At 25.4% G+C, this 22969-nt stretch overlaps 1 protein-coding gene across 2 annotated transcripts; it reads right to left on the bottom strand.

Annotated features, from left to right (window-relative positions):
- Nucleotides 1–2674: 2674 nt before the first annotated feature.
- LOC113551736 (tyrosine-protein phosphatase non-receptor type 14-like) lies at nucleotides 2675–16823 on the bottom strand. Of its 2 annotated transcripts, XM_026954170.1 has the most exons (23): nucleotides 16521–16823; nucleotides 16093–16281; nucleotides 15861–16030; nucleotides 11179–11276; nucleotides 11010–11080; nucleotides 10693–10851; nucleotides 10529–10614; nucleotides 10324–10456; nucleotides 10140–10229; nucleotides 9897–10072; nucleotides 9654–9795; nucleotides 7732–7805; nucleotides 7514–7649; nucleotides 7293–7439; nucleotides 7088–7217; nucleotides 5769–6053; nucleotides 5451–5656; nucleotides 5255–5379; nucleotides 5100–5193; nucleotides 4820–5020; nucleotides 4577–4736; nucleotides 3758–3921; nucleotides 3452–3580 (listed from the first exon to the last, which is right to left on the bottom strand). In XM_026954170.1, the coding sequence occupies exons 2-23, from the start codon at nucleotides 16264–16266 to the stop codon at nucleotides 3452–3454; spliced, it is 3150 nt and encodes a 1049-aa protein (XP_026809971.1). In that variant the 5' UTR covers nucleotides 16267–16281; nucleotides 16521–16823. The 2 variants fall into 2 exon arrangements, with proteins under 2 accessions (XP_026809970.1, XP_026809971.1); XM_026954169.1 differs by lacking the exon at nucleotides 16521–16823 and having other exon boundaries at nucleotides 2675–3580; nucleotides 16093–16266.
- Between the last annotated feature and the right edge of the window lie 6146 nt (nucleotides 16824–22969).

Raw genomic sequence — 22969 nt, forward strand, 5'->3', positions numbered from 1 at the left:
TGGAACGCCAAATACGAGGGCAGCAATGTTGGTGATGTACCGATTGTACCATGCATTTTTAAGCTATTTGAAATTTTAAACCTCCCCATAAACTTTCTATGCGTTGTGTGTGTGCGCCACTGGTGGGTATGACGAAAAATTGGGAATGGTTGACGGCTTTGTGTTTGTACCTACTACCTACCCTTTAGTTATGTGGTAGACCACACATATGACCTGTACAAAATATGCGTGGTATATGACAAGTGTGATACGTTAGACCGAATACGATAAAAATAACAATCATTATACATGAGCTTCCAACCTAATATAGTTATGAATAACTTGTCAAAAAATTAGAACTAGCTGCTGCTTAATGTATTATATGATAACATTTTTTTAATTTAAACAGTATAATAATAGGTACTGCCTAAGAATTTTTTTATACTTTTTGTAAGTAATCCAATAAAATGAAATAAACAGATCATAAATCATAACCAGCCGTGTTGCAATATTCAAGGTTAAATTGAATATAATAAATATATCCAACAATTTTCAAATAGACTTGTTGGACATTAGGTCATTGTTAGAATTTTCCGGAGCCCCTTATTTTATTACTCCACGTTAAATGCCCAACTGTTTAACTGTTAACTTCACAACTATTAAAAAAAAAATACATAACCAAATCATTTAACAATATTTATTGAAGTTGCGTTAAAAATTGAAGTAAAAAATTTTATTAAATATTAAAATTTTATTTAAAGATGAAGTTAATTTGAAGTTTTTTTGAAAAATATACTCATTTTGAATCAAAACAAATCATTACAGAATCATTTGTTTGTATTTTTCATTTGGGGGGGGGGGCGAACCAAATGGTTCGTTTGTATATAGAGTTATATGAACATGTCCATAGTCGATGTATCGACCTGCACCTGCTATAAATACTAAATACGTATTATTTCAAGATATAATTGAAACATCGTACCTATATACACTAAACGCGGGTGATTTATAAATACAACATCCTCGAATACATTAAGGTCCAAGGATATAGGTATAAGGTTTACGGATTGTAAATATATATGTTATGTGTCATGTGAAACATGAATGTCAATATGCTAAATCAGATCTTAGTATCTTACACAGTTACACAATATAATTAATAAAACAAATTCAAATAGTATTTTACATAGCTATGTCGAAAAATAAATATTTTTTGAAAGCATTTCGGAGGAGATTTGAACCCTCAAACCTCAAACCCTCCTGTATACGAGATACGTGCCCATCATAATAGGTATTTTTGTATTAATGATCGAACGATATGAAAATAAGGTTAAATTATAATCGATTTTAATCTAACATTTAATATAGGTAATTTTTTGAATTTATTCAAGAACAAAAAACATTTTTCCGTAACAGTCTTCAGCTCAGAATCGTTTTTTGTACACAGTGATATCATATCACTGAATTCAAATTTAACAACTTATCAGAGTGATCAGCCCTCCCCAAAGATCGTATAATTCGTATTGTTGTAACTAATAATTAATAAAAAATATTTTTTAAGACTCAACTATTCTGAAAAAAAGGAAAATGTTTAATCATCCTCTCCCCCTCAAAATAAGCACCTATTTACGTGCTTGGGATCACTCCCTTGGATTTTAAATCTGTAACCGTCAAAAGGTGTTGATTTTTGTTTCTATTAAACCTAAGTATAATCACTTTCCAAAATTTAATTCTTGTTTTGAAATAAATAATTGAAAATATTCATAACATTTATGACTAAACCGAATCATTTGTGCTACGTTAAAGGATTCCAAATTAGATAGGTAACAAATATCAGTTAAGGCACGTAGTTAGGAAATCTTCAATAAAAATTCTTATTTTTAAGTCACTCTTTACTTCTACTTAGATTTATATTTATATAATACAATTTTAGAATTTAATTTTTTTATAATATTGTAAAAAATAAATATATTATATTATTATTTTTTTAAATAATATACTGTTTTTATTTAATTTTTTTTTACTATTTAATAATTTGCTATATTATATAAACATCAGAATAATAAATAATACATTGAGGCCATTGATTTTTACTAGAAGGAGGATATTTTTAAGGCCCTCTCTTGGTGACGTGCTCGCCATTTAAAACATTTATAAAGTTCAAAAGATAAGACAGATATATATAAAAAATACAATATTGTTAAGTACCCATTAGGAAAAATACATTGCTAACAGTACAAGATTTTGACCAAATACTTTCTTGATTAAATATAGTTCTAAGATGTACAGTTCATGAAAAATACATTTCCAACTAATAAGTGCTGACAAACATTTTTTCTAGATAAATACGATTTATAGCAAATACAAGCATTGTCCAATTTTTTAAACGACTATGAAATTTAGTATATGTGCTCATTTCAGAAATTGTTGTCCCCTCCCTACAAGGTTTGCTACTACTTTACAATTTTTACAGCATTTAATTTTTAGGTATAATAATAATAATAATAAAGAACCCAAAATTGATACTCAGCATTCAGCTCAATTTAGGATCAAGTAATCAAAGCAATGATTCTGTTAAGTAGTGACTCAACTACTAGGTTCCAATATTTTAAGGATTTTTGAGTTACATAAGACTGATTATTGTTGAGTAGTGTTACAAAAATCATGATTTATTTGTATAAAATATTATTCTGTTAACAAAGTTCAATAATTATAACAAATTTATAGTATCGAAAAATCAACATTTAACAATAATTAAATTATTAATACCGAAATAGTAATAAAATATAAAAAATTTGTTCTTAAAAAATAAAATTAATGATTTTACTTCAAAAATATTACTGATCACTACACACGTCAATAATCATGACCGTCTTCATGATAAAATATACATGTTATTGTTAAATAACATACATAAATAATAAATAATATATAATACTTAATTTATAGATATTTATAAATAGTGCACGTTAAGTTATAAAAAATAATTTAAAAATAAAATTAACTAATTTCTTAACATTTGTAAGGATTTAATACTTGATTTATTCCATTAAGCATAATACATTAACTTATAATATTAAGAACTATATTCTTAGTATACAGCGATTAAACAATAATATATAATACTAAGTTAATGTAACAAACATTTTTTGTAAAATAAAACAAGAACATTACTAGTGTTAAAGGAATAAAATATTTGTTAATGAACTAAATTCATTATATATAAAAAAAAAAAATTACTGAAATCAATAAAAATATAATATTAATGATTTTATTTGTTTTTAATATTAATTGCATTATTATAAAATACTGTAAAATGTTTTGTTCTTTTATGGATGTCATTTTCTATTTTTATTTGGGTACATACATATACACATACACACAAACTTATTAAATATTTAACATTTTGACCCTGTATTGTTTAGTGGTATTTTGAGCATAACAATTATATTAACTGTATTCATAAACTTGACTAAATGAGACGTGAATTTTTCAAATAGTAAATGAGCAATGAGTGTATAAATTTGTATTGAGCAACTGTTTCCACAAACAACATGCGCTGGTGTCGAGCCAGTGATATGGTCTTAGGTATGTCCAATTCCTAGAAAACACATTGATCAAAAATTGTCTAATTTTTCAATAAATAAGGACACACAATTTGATTTTGGCTTAATGATATGCCAATACAATTTTTAAAATAAAATAATAATCTACAAATTATAATTTTCATCATTGTTTATATAGGTATAATAATTCTCATGACAAAATTAACTCATACCTGATTGTGATCTAGTGTATATAATAGAAGATCAGTTAATACTGCAAGGCCAGTTCTACCCACTCCTGTACTACAATGGACAAGAATTGGTGGATTACGATTTTGTCCCGTAGGTATTTCTGTGATTGTGTGCTCACGTACTGAACTCATTTCTTCCAAGAAACCTATTGAAAAAACAAACATTCAGTTACAGATAAATGTTTATTCTACTAATAAGAACTAGAATGAGAACACCAAAAGCATGCTTAATTTGAAAAACATTGAGATGAAACACGCAGTTTAATAACCACAACCTGTAATGTAATAACATCTGTTGCTACTTTAACCAATATATACTATGGGAATTATTCATACTTTTTTTATTAAATACATGTAATATTATGAACTAATTTAAAATTGTACAGCTTGTAAAATTATGCTTACATATAAAGCATATATGTGTGTACATTTAGTATCAAACACTTAAAATAACAATCAATCTTAAAATTATTAAAGTTACAATTAAATTAAATAAAGATGTTAACACTGTATCACTACAGTGAACAGACTATGCATAAATATGTTCATAAAATATAAAATTATGTCATATTTTAAATCCAGTACATCAGATAAAATAACAATTAATAATAGATTTTTAAATTTAATTATTTACATAAATAAAAACCAAATAGTTCTTATACTATGCAATTTAAAGCATCAGTGAATGGGACACAGTACAAAATATGTCTATTTAACTGTGCAATTTTTTTTGGTAATGTTTTTGCTAACAGATTTTAGTAAATTTTTTTAATCCCATATCTACGAATAAGTATCACTAACCAAGAAAATGTGAAACATCAGTAGGACAATCCTGCTCGACCCATTGATCATACCGCAAATGCCATACACTTCTTGATCTTCTAGATGAGTTGTGTTGGAGTTTTAATTTACTAGTAACACAATGACCAGTTTCCTGCGTAAATTGTAGCCACACATGATACTAAAATAAAAGTTGATAAATTTAATTTGTTGCTACGATAAATATTGATAAATATTAAGAGTGAAAAAAAATAATTTGTTTACCTCCCCAAATTGTACAGAATGATCAGCAACTGTTGGGAAGTATTTTCCATAATTTTCGTCTATAGTATTAATTTTGGGTAGCGACAAATCGAGGACAAGATGTACTCCAGCCTCCCATACCATTTGCCAAAAATGATTCACTGTACTAGGTAATGGGGTCTGTGTAGCTATATAAAATCTTTGTTCATTTCCCACTGATGCCTGATAACATCAAAATTCAAAATTTAAAAATTAATAATTTAATAAATAAATATTAAAAACACAAATTATTTTAACTTACAGTAATATGAGATGCATTTATATACCCATATCGATTTTCTTTACTTGGTGATAGACGAACACGATTTTCTTCATAAGGCAGAATATCCTTGTGTCTATATAAATATTTATATCAATATGTAATCCAACAAAAATAAAACGAAATAAAATAAATACCTATTCCTTGAATAATTTTCTAGTACAAAAGCTGAAGAAAATTCTGCATTTGGTTTAACTTTAGTTATTTTATCAAATTCGTGAAATAATTGTGTATCTTCTAGCTTATGTTCTAAGATTTGGCACTAAAATTGTAAACAAATAATCAAGATTATTAATTATAATTGTAAAGATGTAAATGAACTATAATCTATACCATAGTGTCTTTAGAAATAGTTGAAGGTATAGGAAGTCGTGGAACAGAAGAGTGCCGTTTGTTAAATTCCTCCACACTTATATCACCATTTCTGCTTAAAGTTTTACTTTTTACTGCGCCACTTAACAAACCAGTCCATTTTCGGCGATTTTTACTCCTTCCTTCTTTTTTTAGTGTTCCGCTACTACTGCTTTGGTTTGAAGAATCTAAAAATTATAATGGTAATTATTATTAATAATAAAAAGGAAATGTCTATTTAATTTACTTAAATATACTATAATCTATAATAATTTAAAAAATAATTAACAATATATTTACCAAAAGATTGCTCTGCTGAATGAATAATTGATGTTGAAATTACTTGTGATGAAACATTAGAACTACTGCTCATATCTAAAGTATTGTTTTTCATTGGTGAAACTTCATTTTGTGTTTTTTCCACAGTAATTTCTTCCTTTACAGGCTGCACTTGTTGAGGCAACTTACTAATCGGTGCTTTGGTCTCTGAAGATAATTGTGTATTAGATGTACGACTGCGGACATCTTTAGAATTCCAAGGTAATGGTACATTTTCATAAATGGGTTCGGTGCATTTACCTAGAACTATTAAATGATTAACTTATTAGACATTTTTCATCATGCTAATGAAGTTAGGAATTTATAATAAACAAATTGTATTATTAACTAAAAATCAATTTCAATAATTTCAATCTCTGGTAAATATCATACATAAAGTACAGTAAAGCGTGGATTATCCGCATTAATAGTGACCTAGGGGGAGGGGTACGGATAATTTATTTGTACAGATAATTAACTAAGCATTAAAAATAAAGTTAAAAACTAATTTACCGTGTGTATAACACTATAACGTACCTATAATATGATATAAAAGCCATTGAAGATAATAAAATAATCTTGCATTTTATAATAATATTATAATATACACGATAAAATGGACATAAAAAATGATAAAACTGAATTAAATTAAACAAAAAATAAATTTGTACAACAATTTTATGAGGTGGATAATTGATGTGCGGTTAATCGATCCGATCCTTTACTATAATTTTATTAGTACCATTATCATTGGAATCTATGACTTAATTGAAAACTTTGAAGGTTAAAAATACAGTCTGACCCAAAAGTTTTTTATCACCCTAAGTGCGTACATGTGAGACTATGATATCAGTTTATTTAAATGTGGTTTTTCATTGGTAATGTATAGAAAATAATTCCATTTTAACTATTAAAAAAATTACAGTTAGGTACATTGATTTTCCTCAGAGATAATAAGGATAATACAAGATTTTTAGGACACTGCATAAAATTTTGTTTAATTTAAGTGATAATCAGTCATTACTCATTCATTTATTGAATGAAAAATTCCAACAAAAGGCTGACATCAATTTTTTTGGTATTTTCTTAAACTATATCTCATTTATTAATATGACAATTTACAACCCTTAGAAAACAATTATGAAGTAGTAATTTTACATTATTATATGGATTTGTTTATTGCTAACAACTACTGGATTTAATGTTATCCAAAATTCCTGAGATTTTTTATGTTTTAAATTTTAATATATTATATGAAAAAAACAAGTAAAATTTGAGTTACTTTTTAAATTAAAATTTACCTGTACTGCAATTATGAGGTCTTTCATTTACAATCACACTAGTTATTGGTTGATTTAAAATTGGACCATGCTGACCCATATAGTACATCATATTGTTTCCATTAAAACCCGTGCGAAACTCATCTAAATTCTTTTTTTTTTTTTTAATAGACAAATAATAACTATTAGTTACTGAACTAAGAAATTTTTAGAAAAAAAAACAAACCTTTTTTGGTTCAAGCAAGGCGTTTAAATTTGTGTAAGTCCTGTGTGTATCAGAATTTGTTAACATATGAGATGCATTGTAACGGTTTGGAGCAATCTGGAAATTATGACCTCTTGATGATAAAAGATCAGGACTTGAACCACTTACCTAGAAAAGTAATAAATATATATAATATAAAACACATACTATTAGAACTAAAGAAGTAAATTAAATAAACTTACTGGATTTTGAATGTACCCTAATGGACACGCTCTTGCTAAATCTGGTGTGCTATAACTAATTGGATAAGGTGGTGGTGGTTTGAATATTTGTATGTATTCAGTATCCTGGGCTGGAATATCTAAATCTGATGTTTTTCTGAAAAAATTTCAATGAAAAACAGTATTTTATTAGGCTTTTATGAAGTGTGACACAACTAATAACAATTATAGGTACACACCCATGAATGGGATGAATAGTTGATACCATATTGACCTGAGTGACATCAGGAAATTGCTTATAATCATTGTTGTACTAAAAAACATAATAATAATAATATTAATTTATTTCATGAACATATGTTAAAATGACAATTCTAATATATTTCATATGGCACTAATTGTAAGATTTATTCTTGCATACATATAAATAATAAAAGACTGTAAATAACTAAGATAATGTTAATTAGGTAGGTTTATACTTTAAGTCCTTGGTATATAAACAAATATTTAAAATAAAAAAGCTTTCTGATAAGATAATTTTATAAAAATATACAAAAATAAAGATTTATTTGAAAATAATTATTATAAATTTCTGTTAATACATTTTAATTTATAACATTTAACTTGATTGGCATATTTATTTAGTATCAATTTTAAAAATCCATGAGTTAATTTTGTAATAAGACCAACGCAACCTCAATATACTCAGTGGAGTGATTAAAGGATAATAGGGAGTTATAAAGTTTTTTTTTTTATGGATGTTGGGTGAGTAATGGCTAACGAATAATAATCTATAGTATTAATTAATATCTTAGTATTTAATACAAAAAGTAGTTAAAATTATGACAATAAATGTTTTTTAAGAGAAATTAGTTAAAATTGTATATTTGATCAAAACAATAACCATACTTATTTATTTATTATATTTAATTTCAAATGACAATTAAAAAATAAATATCATTATAAAATATATATAAATTTGAAAATGTAAACCTTGGTCACACATTCTCTGAAACTACTCATTACCTTGATTTTTTTTAATCTAAGTAAGTAAGTAGAGTGTATATCAAGGAGCAGATTTTAAGCCTAATTCTAATTCAATAAGTTAATGAAATATTGAGTTATAATTTTTTTTATAAGTGTTAACAGTTATTAAAAATTAGTATTTTAGTTAATAGTTGATGTAGATATAACAGTACAACATTTTTTAGTTGTTTTTGGTTCATACTATTGAAACTTTGCGAGTTCATAATTTTTGGTTCAGAATGAAAAGAAAATCAAATTTGAGTTGTTTAACAAAAAATAGGAAAAATAAAAATTCTTATTGATTTTTATATTATTATTATAATTTTTAATACTGAACTGTCAATTTTATAACTGTAATCAAAAAAACCTGTCTGATTAGAACAGTTAGATGGCTGGATTACTTAAAATAATGAAAAATAGCAATAAACCACCTTACAACTGATGTAAGTATCATAATTTATATTTACAAATAACGCTTTGGTGGTTGAATTAATAAATATATATAATAAATAGTATAATTATTTGATTATTTCTTAATATATTTCAATTTGGTAAATAAACAAAATGTTGATCTATAGGTAATTGAACCATCTATTGCATACAAAAACTTAATGATATTTTATAACCACATTATTTGAAACTTTTTTTTTATTATTAAAATGTGTATTACAAAATGCTTTACATAAATAAATAAGAAGTAATATAGATGATAGAAGTTTAAGGACACATAAAACACAAGGAAAAGAAACCATTTATTATTTGATACTTAAAAGATAAAATAGTTTTAAGATAGAATTAAAAAATGTAGAATTGTAAATAAATATAAAATAAATATGAGCTTTTAAAGTATTCATATGATGTGTTTTTTAAGTATAAAAGGTAAATTCAAATAAATTGATATTTAATGTCATAATTTTAGGTTGCTGTGCATTTAAAAAAAACTTTATTTTATTGATTATTTTAATTTTAACAAAGAAAAATTTGTATTAAATCTTAAAAATAAGATTAATCAATATTTAATAATTATAAATAGTAAAATTTAAACTTAAATTTGTTGTGTGTATTCACAAACACATAAAATATGAGTAAATTTTATTTAACAAATGCCCAAACATTTTTTTTCATACAATCTTACCTGATGAAGATTTATATCTTGATGACTAATAGAAGTAGTAGGAATTAAATTGGGAGTCTGATTATAATAGTCGCCTTGTGAATATTTACGTTGAACAGCAGTTTCATAATCTGGGGCCAATCTATATGATGGCAATTTAGATCTGTTAAAATATGTAAATATAAACTTTATAGTTCTATAATTTAAATCTATTAAAATAAATAACTATAAATTCTATAACAAAATCATCATAATTTTTATTACATAGATTTGTGTCCATTTTTTTCCAACCGTGCTTTTTCACTTGCTTGTGAAGAAGACAAATCCAAACAAGATGTTGATTGAGCACGAACTCCATTAAAAGGAAACGAACCTCTTATCATAACTGATTCTTTAGCATCAACAGTATCTAATTCTTCTCGGCTGCTCTCTAAATTATTCTAGAGTATAAATATTTATATATTTGTTAATATATCAGTCTTAATATACATATTTTTAACTGCTTACGTCAATATGAGATTCCAAATTTTTTCTCATTATGTCAGCCTTGTTGTCACCAGTTTGATCAATTTTTTCATGCAGCCCATAAAACATATGCTAAATTATACATATAATAACAACAATTAGTAAAAACAACAACTTCACACAAATTAATAAACAATGATGATTTTACTTAAAAATAATAGTTTACCTGCAAAACACACATGTTCCATACATATTTAGCGGTTTCAACATCATTAAATTGAAATTGTATAAAATTCTCATGCTGTCCTTCTATGCTAAAATATCGTTTATGATTTATAACATTTGCTATATCTTCCCATCTAATAAAAACAAGAGTAATGAAATTTTATTAAAATATTAAATACATAAAAAAAAAAATACTGAATACTAACTGGTAAAATGTTGTAGTTCTATTTTGGTTTTGAATTGATACACCTCTGAGACTAACTGCAAGTGTTACTTCAGTAGAACTATCATCCTAAATAATCATCAATTTATTTAAAATAAGCCATTATTGAATTTAAATATTTTGAATAATGAATATATATTTTTATACTTTAGCTAGAAATTTTTCCTGTCCGTATCCTTCAAGTTGTTGTGCTGCAATAATATAATACTCTTCAGCAGTCCCTTGAGGTAAGCCTGCTAAAGCCAAATGTTGGCAGATAACAGCTTCTGTGAGACTTTCCAGACGTCCCTGTATTGCTATTAGTTGCTACATATTAACAAAATAACAAAACAAAATTTAATTAGTTTATTCTAAGTATAAAAATCCACAAAACTTTTAATAATATTTTTAATTTCAACTAGTTATCAAATAAAAATAATTGACTTAGTAAACAAAAAATACAAAATACTTAATTAAACTCTCACCTTTGGAAAAAGTTGAAAATCTTTAAGATATTCAGATGTATGTTTTTCTAAATCATGATCCCCAAACTCGGCTATGTATATTAAAAAAAAAATAATTGTATAAATTAAATTGTTTTTATTAAATTGTTAGCTGTATGTGATTAATATTTGTTTTGTATCTTTTTACTACCTTGCATGCTATAACTAGCAAGTAATACTGCCTGATCAGCATCACAAAGAATACGACCTTCAATAACATCCATTTTCAATTGAAGAAAAAAATGATACCTAAACATCATAACCATAAAATAATTAAAAATATAAACATATTATATTATATACTGAATATAATAAATATTAATCAGTAATATGATTTATTATTAGTTAAAAGTAAACAATAGACACACTACATATAAAGATAAATGTCTTTATTTCAAACATATGCATATAAGATAAAAAATATGTATTATGTACATGGTACAAATACATTTTTTTTTTTATAAATTTCCTAAGTTATACATAAAAATAAAATGGGTGAATAATCCATGTGGTAATTATAGCAAATTGTTATTTTACTCATTCACAATACAAAGTTAATATATAATAAAAATAATAATTATTATTAATTAAGACTCAGTGTTTCCCAATTTCTTTTACTTGCGGAACCTTTGCAGGAGCTTGAACGTTTTGTGAAACCCCCATTTAATTGTTGGAGCTATTCTATGTTAGATTCATAATTCAAATCAAAAATATTATTAATTTATTTATTTTTTTCTAAATTTCTCATAGAACCCTTGGCACTAGCTGACGGAACCCTTAGGTTCCACAGAATACCAGTTGGGAAACACTAAATTAGGTTATTGCAAGTAGATCAAAATAAAACTATAAACCAATTAAATTGCATATGCATCCATTGAAATAATTGTTCATATTTTGTTAAAATGTATTAAATAGAGACAGTAGAACGTGTTTGCTTAGGAATACGTTTATTTTAGATTATTGTTTTGTCTTTATTGGATATTTACAAAATTACAAAATTAACATATCAGTGATATTGAATTACTACAAATATCAGTTTAACATTAATATGCACAAATTTAATTTATAGATAAAGTACAGAATTAAGATACCTATTAAGAAAAATTATTACTATTAACAAAATTTAAAAATATATAACAAAAGTGTATTATGATAAAAATCATAAGACATGATAATTAAACATTTTTTAAATCTTGAAACTATTCAGTAAAAAATTAGTTCATTAACACTTTTAAATGACATCATGAATTATTAACAGTCATGCTAAAGACCGAGACTAATATATGACTGTTCCACGTTATGAAAAGAGAAAAACTAATTTACACTTTCCACAAGAATTGCTAAGAGTAAATTAATTTTATAAATTTGTAAAATAATAATAGATTTATAGTATTATAAGTATATTTTAAAATGAAAATTTACAATTTCTAAATGTTTAATGTATTTTATTCCTAGCCTTTTTTTTTTTTTAATTTTTTAATTATAATTTTGAACATATATTAAGTTTTTAAACATTATATATATAATATTATGTTTACATATTAAATATTGATTATTTACTTTTCAATTTCCATTTGATCATTAAATTAAAATAAAAATAAAATATAAATTAATAGATTAGATTAAAAATAATATGTCATTTATTTAGCTTATAAACCACTGGAATTTAAGTTATACTCTATCTGATCTCAATTTTATTTCTTAATAATTAGATAATAAAATATAATTTTTTAAACAATATAATTGCATATTTAGTTATTTATTTAGATTTGGGAGTTTTGATTTAATAGACTTCAGATTATTATCTTTATAGTGGGGAACATTTAGTATTTTTAAAGTGCTTGTTTAATAAATAACTTTATTGATAATCCCATTATTTCAAGTGCAATGAACTACAACTTACAAGTACCTAAATAGTAAGTATAAAATGGATGTATATAAATATGTACAATTTTATCTAAATAATACAGTATTATTGTTATATACTGTTATTTGTTTCTGATACCATAAAAATAATAACCATTAAAGACCTAATATATCTAGCATAATCTATAATATTGAATTATATATAAAAAATTGTTAAGATCTATCAAATATTTAAAAATATACATTTTATTAATTGAAAATTATGATTAGATAAATATAAATAATACTCAGTCAAAACTCAAAATATATTTTATGAAATTAGAGTTATTTAATGGTAGATATAATATAAATATGATCTTAATACATTGAACTTAACTAACACTAAATAGTTAATAGAACAGAAACTAATCATTAAATGAAGACCAAGATTTTTTTTTTTATGTAAAGCCTAAAAATATAATTTATTTTCAGACTTTATCTATTAATTACATTCTTACTTGTATTTCACAAAATATCAATAATAGTCAATAATATTAAGAATATATTAATTTAAATTTAAAATAGTTACTTTTGATTTAATTTAAACTTTTAATAGATTAAAGATAACAATTTTCAATTTTCTTACAGGACCTAAAATGTAATAAAATATTAGTATGGCATTGACCAGTGGCTATAAAATAATCACATCATAGGCGAAACCACATAAAAACTAAATTAATAAAATACAATGAATATGTTGTATCTCCTGTGTTCTGACAGGAGATATTATGGAAGATTGATTTTTTGTTATAATCTCAAGTAACTGACACTTTTGATATTTGAATTTTTTTCACGTCAACACTCGATAATTTAAAGTTGGTAGGATTTTGAATTACTAAGTGTTTGAATTTTAAGTAGTTTAAAATATCGACTGGGTGAAAATTTTTTTTGAAATTATGTGTTATGAAAAATATAAATATAAAATATATATGCGTTTATGTACTATATTTTATTTAATAATGATTAATAATCATAATATGTATAATCTATGTGTATATACACTGTACATAATATTAAATTTAATAATATATGTATGTAGTTAATATTAAATTTTTTTTGTTGCATTATTCTTAGTTTCACTTTTTAATACTGTTTCCTAAAATAAATAAAGCTTCAAAAACTTCAACACCAACTATTGATTAAAGTGAAAAGATAGGTTTTCCAATGATGGACTAGCTTCTTTCAAAATCACAAGAGATAAGATACGATTAAAAAAAAACCCAATACACATATATTATGTATACTGTATATAGTACATAAAATATATGTACGAACTACAATAATAATCTCATAACCATCAAGAATAAGATAAATGCATATACGCTATGTAATAAATTATTAACAATAAGAATATAAAAAGTGAATTTAGTGAGTACACTTTGAATTTATAAAAGTTGAGTAGATGAATCTAGGAATTATCACATGTTAGTGGCTTGGTTACCCTAATATTTTAATCAGAATTTCTGAGTATACTTAAATGCATTATTTTTATTCAAATTACTGAAGGTTTGAGTTATCAAGAGTTAACTTTATTAACTATAAATGATAAATATTGATAGGTATGTATTTTGTGATAGTTAATAAACAGTTATTATTTATTTATTATCTTTTTTTCATATTTTTAATACTGAATATCATCAATTTAAAATTTTTTTACAATTTATATAAAGTAGGCTGACATTCAAACATAAGAATATAGCAGAAAAAACTTAAAGCAAATTGTAATTTTTTTAAAACAATCATAGATGTTTTATGTTAAAATAGTCGTTCAATATTACACAATGTTTACCAATTATTTAAAATATTATTTAGCCATTGAATTTACAAAAAGAACATTTGCATGTATAAAAATTCTGAACACCTATTTAATAAAAACATAATAACTGAAGTAAGAAGTACTGTCTTATAACTGTTGCTGATTTAATATAATTTTTTAGATCAATTTTAATGGATAACATAATTGGTCATTCAAAAAGAAGTACAAGTAGTTTTTTATCACAAAAAAGTCCTCGAAATCATGTCTCAAAAATCAAGAAAAATTAAGATACATATTTAACAACATTTTCTTTAAATACATAAGGTATATCATATTATCTATTTATTTATGTTTAATGTGCATTATATTAATATTATTATTGTACATTACCATAAGGGTAAGTGAGCTACAACCCCACATCATAAAGTTTGCAATACATTTTTCTAACCCTTACATTAAAAAAATCATGAGAATTGGATTGTTTAAATCCCTAAATTTAAAAATAGATATTCAAGATCAACATTTTAACCCATACCCCAAAAAATAAACTATAATAGAGACTAGATTAATAATTTAAATAGCTAATATTATGTTTATCACTATTTTTAATACAAATTTATAATAATAGGTGTAAATATACTAGTATTTCAGCTATATAGTAGCAAAAATAAAACAAATCATAAATAACAAATCTATATACTATGTTTATGTTAATTATGGATCTGATTTGTTCATGTAGTTTTAATGATTAACTTTTTTTATTTGATACTGTCATTTGAATGAAAAATATTGTTTAATTTACTTAATTTAGAATTTTTTCCAGTTTTTCTTCTTATTATCAACAAAGTAATGTAATTAATTATTATGAAAAAAAAATTAAATTACATACACATATTATTCTGACTACAATATCTAAACAACTATTAGTATACATTTAGAAACACAGAACTAAGGATATCATACACAATACAAATGAAAATAATTGTTATACTATGTATTGATGTATAGGTTCTAGAAATTTTGATTTATCCGATTATAAAATATAAAAATCCTTTACAATTAATAATGATCATACATAAAAAAAATGCTCATGCTTTCAATTATCTTGTATATCATATTATTTCTAATATTCTATTAAAAATATAATATAAATATGTAAATTAAATACTAACCTAGTCATTTCGTCCTTTATAAAAGATACATTAGAAATAAAGTACATGACTCTCAAATACAGACTAAAATGACATGCATATTTATCCAATTGTCTTTTTAACGGTCTACTTAAATCAACCCATCGAGGATTTCTGGACCGAGATATGTAGCGCAGCCCTAGGATCTCTGGCTATAAACAAATTTAAAATATATTAAAATAACAAAATTGAATAATATTAAGCAAGCAATTACCTGATGTAAACCAAGTCTTTGGCATACACTGTCTAGGCATTCTTGGCCAACACTCTCTGCCGAAAGGGTACATTCTATGGATGTGCTGTCCAAGAGTTCAACACAAATCACGTAAAGAGATTTAGAGACGACATTGTACTGTCGACTCTTTTTTAGACGCAATTTGAAAGGCATAGTAGTAGACCTTATCTAAAAATGAACACGAAAACGGTTAATTTATTTTTACTGATAGCAAACAGAAATCTAAGGAATAAAAATGACAGTTGTATCACCGCTCCGTGGGTAAGACAGCGAAGAACGTGTCCTCCACAGACGGCAGAGTGGCACAGGAAAAACTCGCAACCCATTACGCAACTAAACGGCTAACAGCTTGTTGTGTGTGGTGTAAACGGTTGCGTTAAAAACGCCGACAACATTATTGTACTCACCAGTGACGAACGACAGTGTGGCAATCACTGTGCCTTTGCCGAGTACCCTAAAATGCTCTCGGACGGATATTGTTGCTGTACGCTAGACCTCTCTTTTCGCCGTCAGACGATTCGGGACACAGCACCCGACGCATCACGGAAAATCCGTCCAGCAGCCTCGAAGTAGGGTACGGATATCGAAAGTGTCCCGCGGATAGTTTCGTCAGTTAACGGTGGCGATGAAAGCACATCGCGAGCGCCATAAATTAGAAAACTCACTGCCGCGGATCGCCAATAGTAACGTAACGACACGACGTGAGTCTACACGGGACCAACAATAAATATGATAACGTAATCATAGTTTATCACGTCCTTTCGCGACGGATCCGCAGTTGGGCCTCCCCCCAGCCCAAGCCGCTAACGCAATACCAATAAATATCGTACGACCCGTACAATAATACCGGGCGGCCGGTACGGTAATATTTAACTCGGTCAACCGTGTTGTTGTTATTATTACTATTATTATTATTATTACTAATAATAATCTCGATAAATGATGATTTTATAGTGATTCATTGTATAATGTATAGCGGCGTGCCGGCGTTGTCGTGTGTAGGCACGGATATGGAATAATATACGTATAATTAAGTACTTCATCGTTCTCGTCCATCGACGTCACTCGTAGTCCGTGTAGGAAATAATGCGAATATATTATAAAATAATAAATAATAATAATATACTAAAAATCATAATGTCATACACGCAACTAAACTAGTTAGTGTCCGTCCGACGATGGCGATCTGAAATTATTATACTTATTATAATTTTACAATACTTTTCGAACGTCGGTAACATTCCGTGATAATAGCCAATAAACATGACCACGATGATGGTTTGTGTGCTGTTATAGAGACAAATGGACAACATAGTTAATACATGTATATAGTATTATAGCCGTAGAAACCCATCTTCAGATTCACTTGTGATACAAATCGCATATATCTACATGATATTACGTTTTTGTTTTATAGGTCTATCAAAATATCAAATGGTTAAAATCATTTTATGACACATCACATAAATATTTTCCCGAATGACATTTACTAAAGTAAATTTAGATTAGGTACCTACTTATCTTGATGACAAAAATATAAAATAAATATTATGTGCAAAATATAAGTCTGGTCGTCGTATATAGGTATAGAGATTATATCTGTGTTTATAATGTTTATATCCTAAAATGTAGGTAGGTACGCCAGTTACCAGTAGTGATCGCGATGGGCCGACCTGGAAGACGAAGGGCAATCGGTCACCTCTCGAACCTTATGCAGTCTGCTGTGTCAATGAAATCAATATAATGTATGTATAATAAATAACTACATGAACCAATAATGGTCGTAGAACTGTAGAAGACTAATAACTAATAAATAACCATCTAAGTTCTATAACTCTACTAGTCTCTACATTCTTTATTCAAAACACTTCACAATCGGTTATATATCAACATGACATAAATATAAAACTTATAACCATTGACGCAACTATTCATGTATATGTATCTATTTATAATTTTAAAAATTAGGAAGCAATTTACACATTAAAGTTTTCTACTTGAAAAAATGACTTTCTAGTACAAAAACATAATTTTAGCAGCCCCCCCCCACATTCCATTTCTATATTAACGACTTTAATTACGCACTTACGCCAATGCATTTGACGATGTATCTATATTGTATAAGTATTATATCATAAACCATATAAAAAAATAATTACATAAAAACCATTAGTTCAATAAAGATAAAACAAAAATATGTTTTATGTTTTTGACATGTTGCCAAATATGTCTTAAAATTTGTTTGTGAGTGCATTTTTCAAACGCAGAACATAAAATAATTTTACTCGATGAAAATATGTTTAAGTGCTCAAGTACCTATGCCACATCCGGGACATCCCTATCCCTAGTTGTATAAAACTACATAACGTTGTAAAAAAAAAATCGACGGTAACGCATAGTAAGAAAATGTTACACAAAATACGTATGCTTAATATTAAATAAACACTTAAATGCGTTAGCTATATAAATATTTTCGATTAAATTTTTAAAAGATATATAAAATTTAATCACGGAAAATTTACTATGAATACAGAATTTAATATTTAAAATATGTTTATGTTATATATATATATACTATAAATAAATAATAATTTATTTTAAGAAGATCCCAAAACCAATATGATGTGTGACACAAATTATTTTAAAGTGACTATAATCTATAAGTAAAGCTAATCAATATGACAACATCCAAGAAATACTTATTGTTATTACTTATAGTACATACTTCATATCTATATTTAATGGCTATTGGCTATATTGTATCGTAAAAATTGATGAACAATTATTTTTTTACTGAAATATATTATATAATATGTATAATTCATTTTTATATATAAATATAATTATTTTTTGGAAAAATTTAAATTAATGTGATAAGATTGCGAGCCAGTGTGCCACTGAAACTTGAGCTTTTACTAATACAATTATTCGAAGTAAATATGAATATAGTTATACAGCATACTGTCAAATTAAAATATTAATGAAAAATGTAATGGCTGTTGGCTCTTAATGGCTTTATTATATTATATAAGTAATGCAAGGCAGAGACTATTTGTTGAGGGGTGGGAGTGTATAGAAGCTAAGCACATGATGCTGAAGCCAAATAAGCGTAGATAGCGTAAATGGCTATACGCTTTAGCATAATATTATGTATAGACATAAGACAACCAACAACAAATCTGACCCATGGACTTTGTCTATTGGGGTGTATTATTTAATTGTTTATATTTATTTAGCGTTAATTTTATAAAATGATATACCTTAATAAAATATATTTACTTATATTCATTTTTTTTTTATTTATTAAATTTAAAATGTTTCAGCATGTAAATGCTATTACAAGTGTATTTACATATTTAATTAATTAAAAATTTGATGTTATGTTAAATAAATAATAATATACATATATGTACAATACTTCAGATTCAAATTAAAACTTATGAATGAATTGTCGAAGAATTTTTATAATGTAGTAATAATATAGGTATATATATTTACTTGTACAAGCCCATAGCAATAATTTGCATCAACTTTAAAAAAATGTAATTTGCATATTATTTTTATTGTGTACGTAAGAACAAACTGATAATATATATAGGTATGTTAGTCGTTTGTATATGTACACATCACCTACAACACATGAGGATGCTACACCTGACACTTATAAAAACTCAGCAAATCACAAATCCTATAAGTGTAAGGTAAAGGTATACGTTGTATGAAATATGAATGTGTATAAAACTTAAATATTTTATGTAGGCAGGAGGAACTTAATAGTTATAAAAAAAGTATAAATCATAAATATTATAAAATGTATGGAAATAATTTAAACCAATGAATAAGTTATCGAATATTATTATTAATCATTTAAGTCAAAAATAATGTTTATAAGTTTATAACAATAAACAACTTAGCTGTAATAACTTATAAATCGGATTATAATCAATTTAACAATATTCTGCCCATTCTGGATTTTGATAGTTGATTGTGTATATCAAATCAAAATATCAAATGAATAATATTAATACCGTGACTTAAAGATACTCAATCAAAATGAAATTGTTTTATGTTTATTAAAATTTACATTACATCCATACTAAAAGAAAATGTTTATAGAATTGTATATACAACAGAACACAGGAGACTTTAAAATTGGGACTTAGGATTGTCACGGGTGTCGATACATTTTTGACCTAGAATCATATTGTTAACACGAAAATCAAACAGCTCGTGGTGGGGCTGCGGAACGCAAGGTATGTCCGACAACCACACATGGATTCCCAACATTCAATGATAGTACAATACTACAATACTATTAAAACGTTTAAACGTTACGAATGTAATTTTATTATTTCTATATACTGATGAGTTTAAAAACTAATTTTCACAGTACTTATAATAAAAAGGTAAATATGATCAAATTTTAAGAATTTATCCATGAAACAATCCTAGTACAATCTATATTATAATAAAGAGACAAACAATTTAAAAAAAAAATTGTCAATAGGTATGATAATTGATAACTAATGTATAATAAATTAATAAATAATATTTAATAATATAATAGTACATTATAAATCGTGTACGTAGTACGTACATCAGCTGCAGTAGTGCAGTCCCAATATTTATCTAAACAAGGCGTCAATTTATGTAAAAATTGTAATCTTACTCAACTCATGTCAACACATATATGTTTTATACATATGATTAAGTAAATATTATTTTTTTGCCGTGTATTGTACATCACAATTTCATCACTTTATGTTTATTCTACAGTAATATAATCACGTATAAAAATAATACAGAATACCAATAATAAGTAATAACATTATATGAAATAAACAAATAACAATATTTTTATGTTTTTAATGTACTCGAATCCACTATAACTCGCTATGAAAAATTTACAGAATTTGATGATTAATTTTTATTCCTATTTAAATTTAAAATATTAATTGTATTAAGATTAGATTTAATAGTTAAATAAATAAATGAATTTTATCTAAAGCTTGTATATAACCTATTTATTATAAAATTAATCCTACATGAATATTTTTTTAAATCAAGTGTTTGTTTTTATTACGGTTTTAAAATGAATAAATTAAAAATACCCATATCAAATTATACAAACTAAAAATTATAAAAAGAATTGTATTTCTAAACAAAATGATTCAACGTAATTTGAGTATTAAATTATACTGCAATATAACAAATGACAATTAAAATTAAATTATTTATCCATATTCTATACATTGATATATATATATATATTTATACTTAGTAAGCGCTCATAACGTCAAACTGTTATCAAATAAAATATAAATAATGCACTATGTGCAATTAAATAGGTAAATACGCCAACGGTTCATAGTTATTATAAAAATTGAATAGTTTTTGTCGTCTTAATGGTCTTATATACTAAACAAAACTTCATTGAAAATACCGAACAAAAAATGCTATTGAAGACGTTTTTAAAGAACGGAAATAAGTACCGTATATACTAAATAACTTTATATAATGTATATGATGAATATATGATTTACTTATATAGTTATATAGAATATTAGAATAGAAGAGAAATCGTATGCCTATAAGCGAGTCCTTACCACGAAGAAAAGTTCCAAAACAGTGAATAAAATGAATAATGTAGGTTGGATTGTAGGTTGAACATACTTTTTATGTTGTATAGCAATCATTTAGCTAGTAATTGTTCATAATTAAATATACTCAGATTTCTTATACTAATATATAGTAAGTACTGTCCATCAAATATTATAAAAATACTAACGCAAAATAAATGCATAGATACCCTAGAATCTAGACATTAAAATTTTCGATATTATGATTATGCATTTATTTAAGAAAATCAAAACTGGAAATTCATGTGCAATAGATAAAATAATATGAAGTTATTTATTACAGCTATATAAGTATGTATAATAAATAAACAAAATTGGATGTGGACATTAATATTAAGAAAGTAGATGATTCAATAAATCCAAGAATCGAGATCATGCGATAGATCACAAAGTATTTAAAAGCCATATGATGTGAAAGTCAAATTTTCACGTATATGAGAAGACGACAAAACTGAGATCAGCTTCCGATGAGGATACCTAAGAGGTAAGTACGCGAAAGACGATTGCTATACGACTGTCGAAGAGAAAGCGTCATACCACGACTGACAAATACAAGTTAAGTATATTAATCCCCACTTCCCCATCACTTGAGTAGTTGAGTCTTGAATACGCTAATAATAAAACAAGTCGAAAAATACATGGAACAAATAAGTAAGGACAAAAATTAAAACTTGTAAAAGGATTATTTATTTGCATATTGCGTTAAAAATAGCAAAGTTCGTTCAATATTAATACTTTGATAGATAGTTCTTATAATAACAAATATGAATAAATAAATATGTTGTATAATATAGTTTATTATATATAATATCTATATATTAGAACAAAATAGTAAAATATCTTCGTGCGAATAATATAATGGTATAACGTATACCTACGATAAAGTAGACATCTAAAAATGTTTTTAAAAAAATAAGAAGAAGATACACAAACAGTAAACGATATGAAATCTAGAATTATTCATTAAAAACATGTGAAGATTTAATGGGTGAAGTATTAATTTATTTTTGAAGAAATAATGGTATCTTACAACAACAAAAAAAGGATATTCCGGTGTTAATGGGTTCCCGACGTAGGTAATTATTTATATGGAAATCCATTAATTTAATAAAAATGATCTTCCAATTACATATTATTACTAACTAACCACTAACGGAAAAATAAATTACTAAACTAAAACTTTATCTTTTAATATTTTTAATTACAATACTTTTTTA

The sequence above is a fragment of the Rhopalosiphum maidis genome, chromosome 1, assembly GCF_003676215.2.
Source record: "Rhopalosiphum maidis isolate BTI-1 chromosome 1, ASM367621v3, whole genome shotgun sequence".
Taxonomy (NCBI): Eukaryota; Metazoa; Arthropoda; class Insecta; order Hemiptera; family Aphididae; genus Rhopalosiphum; species Rhopalosiphum maidis.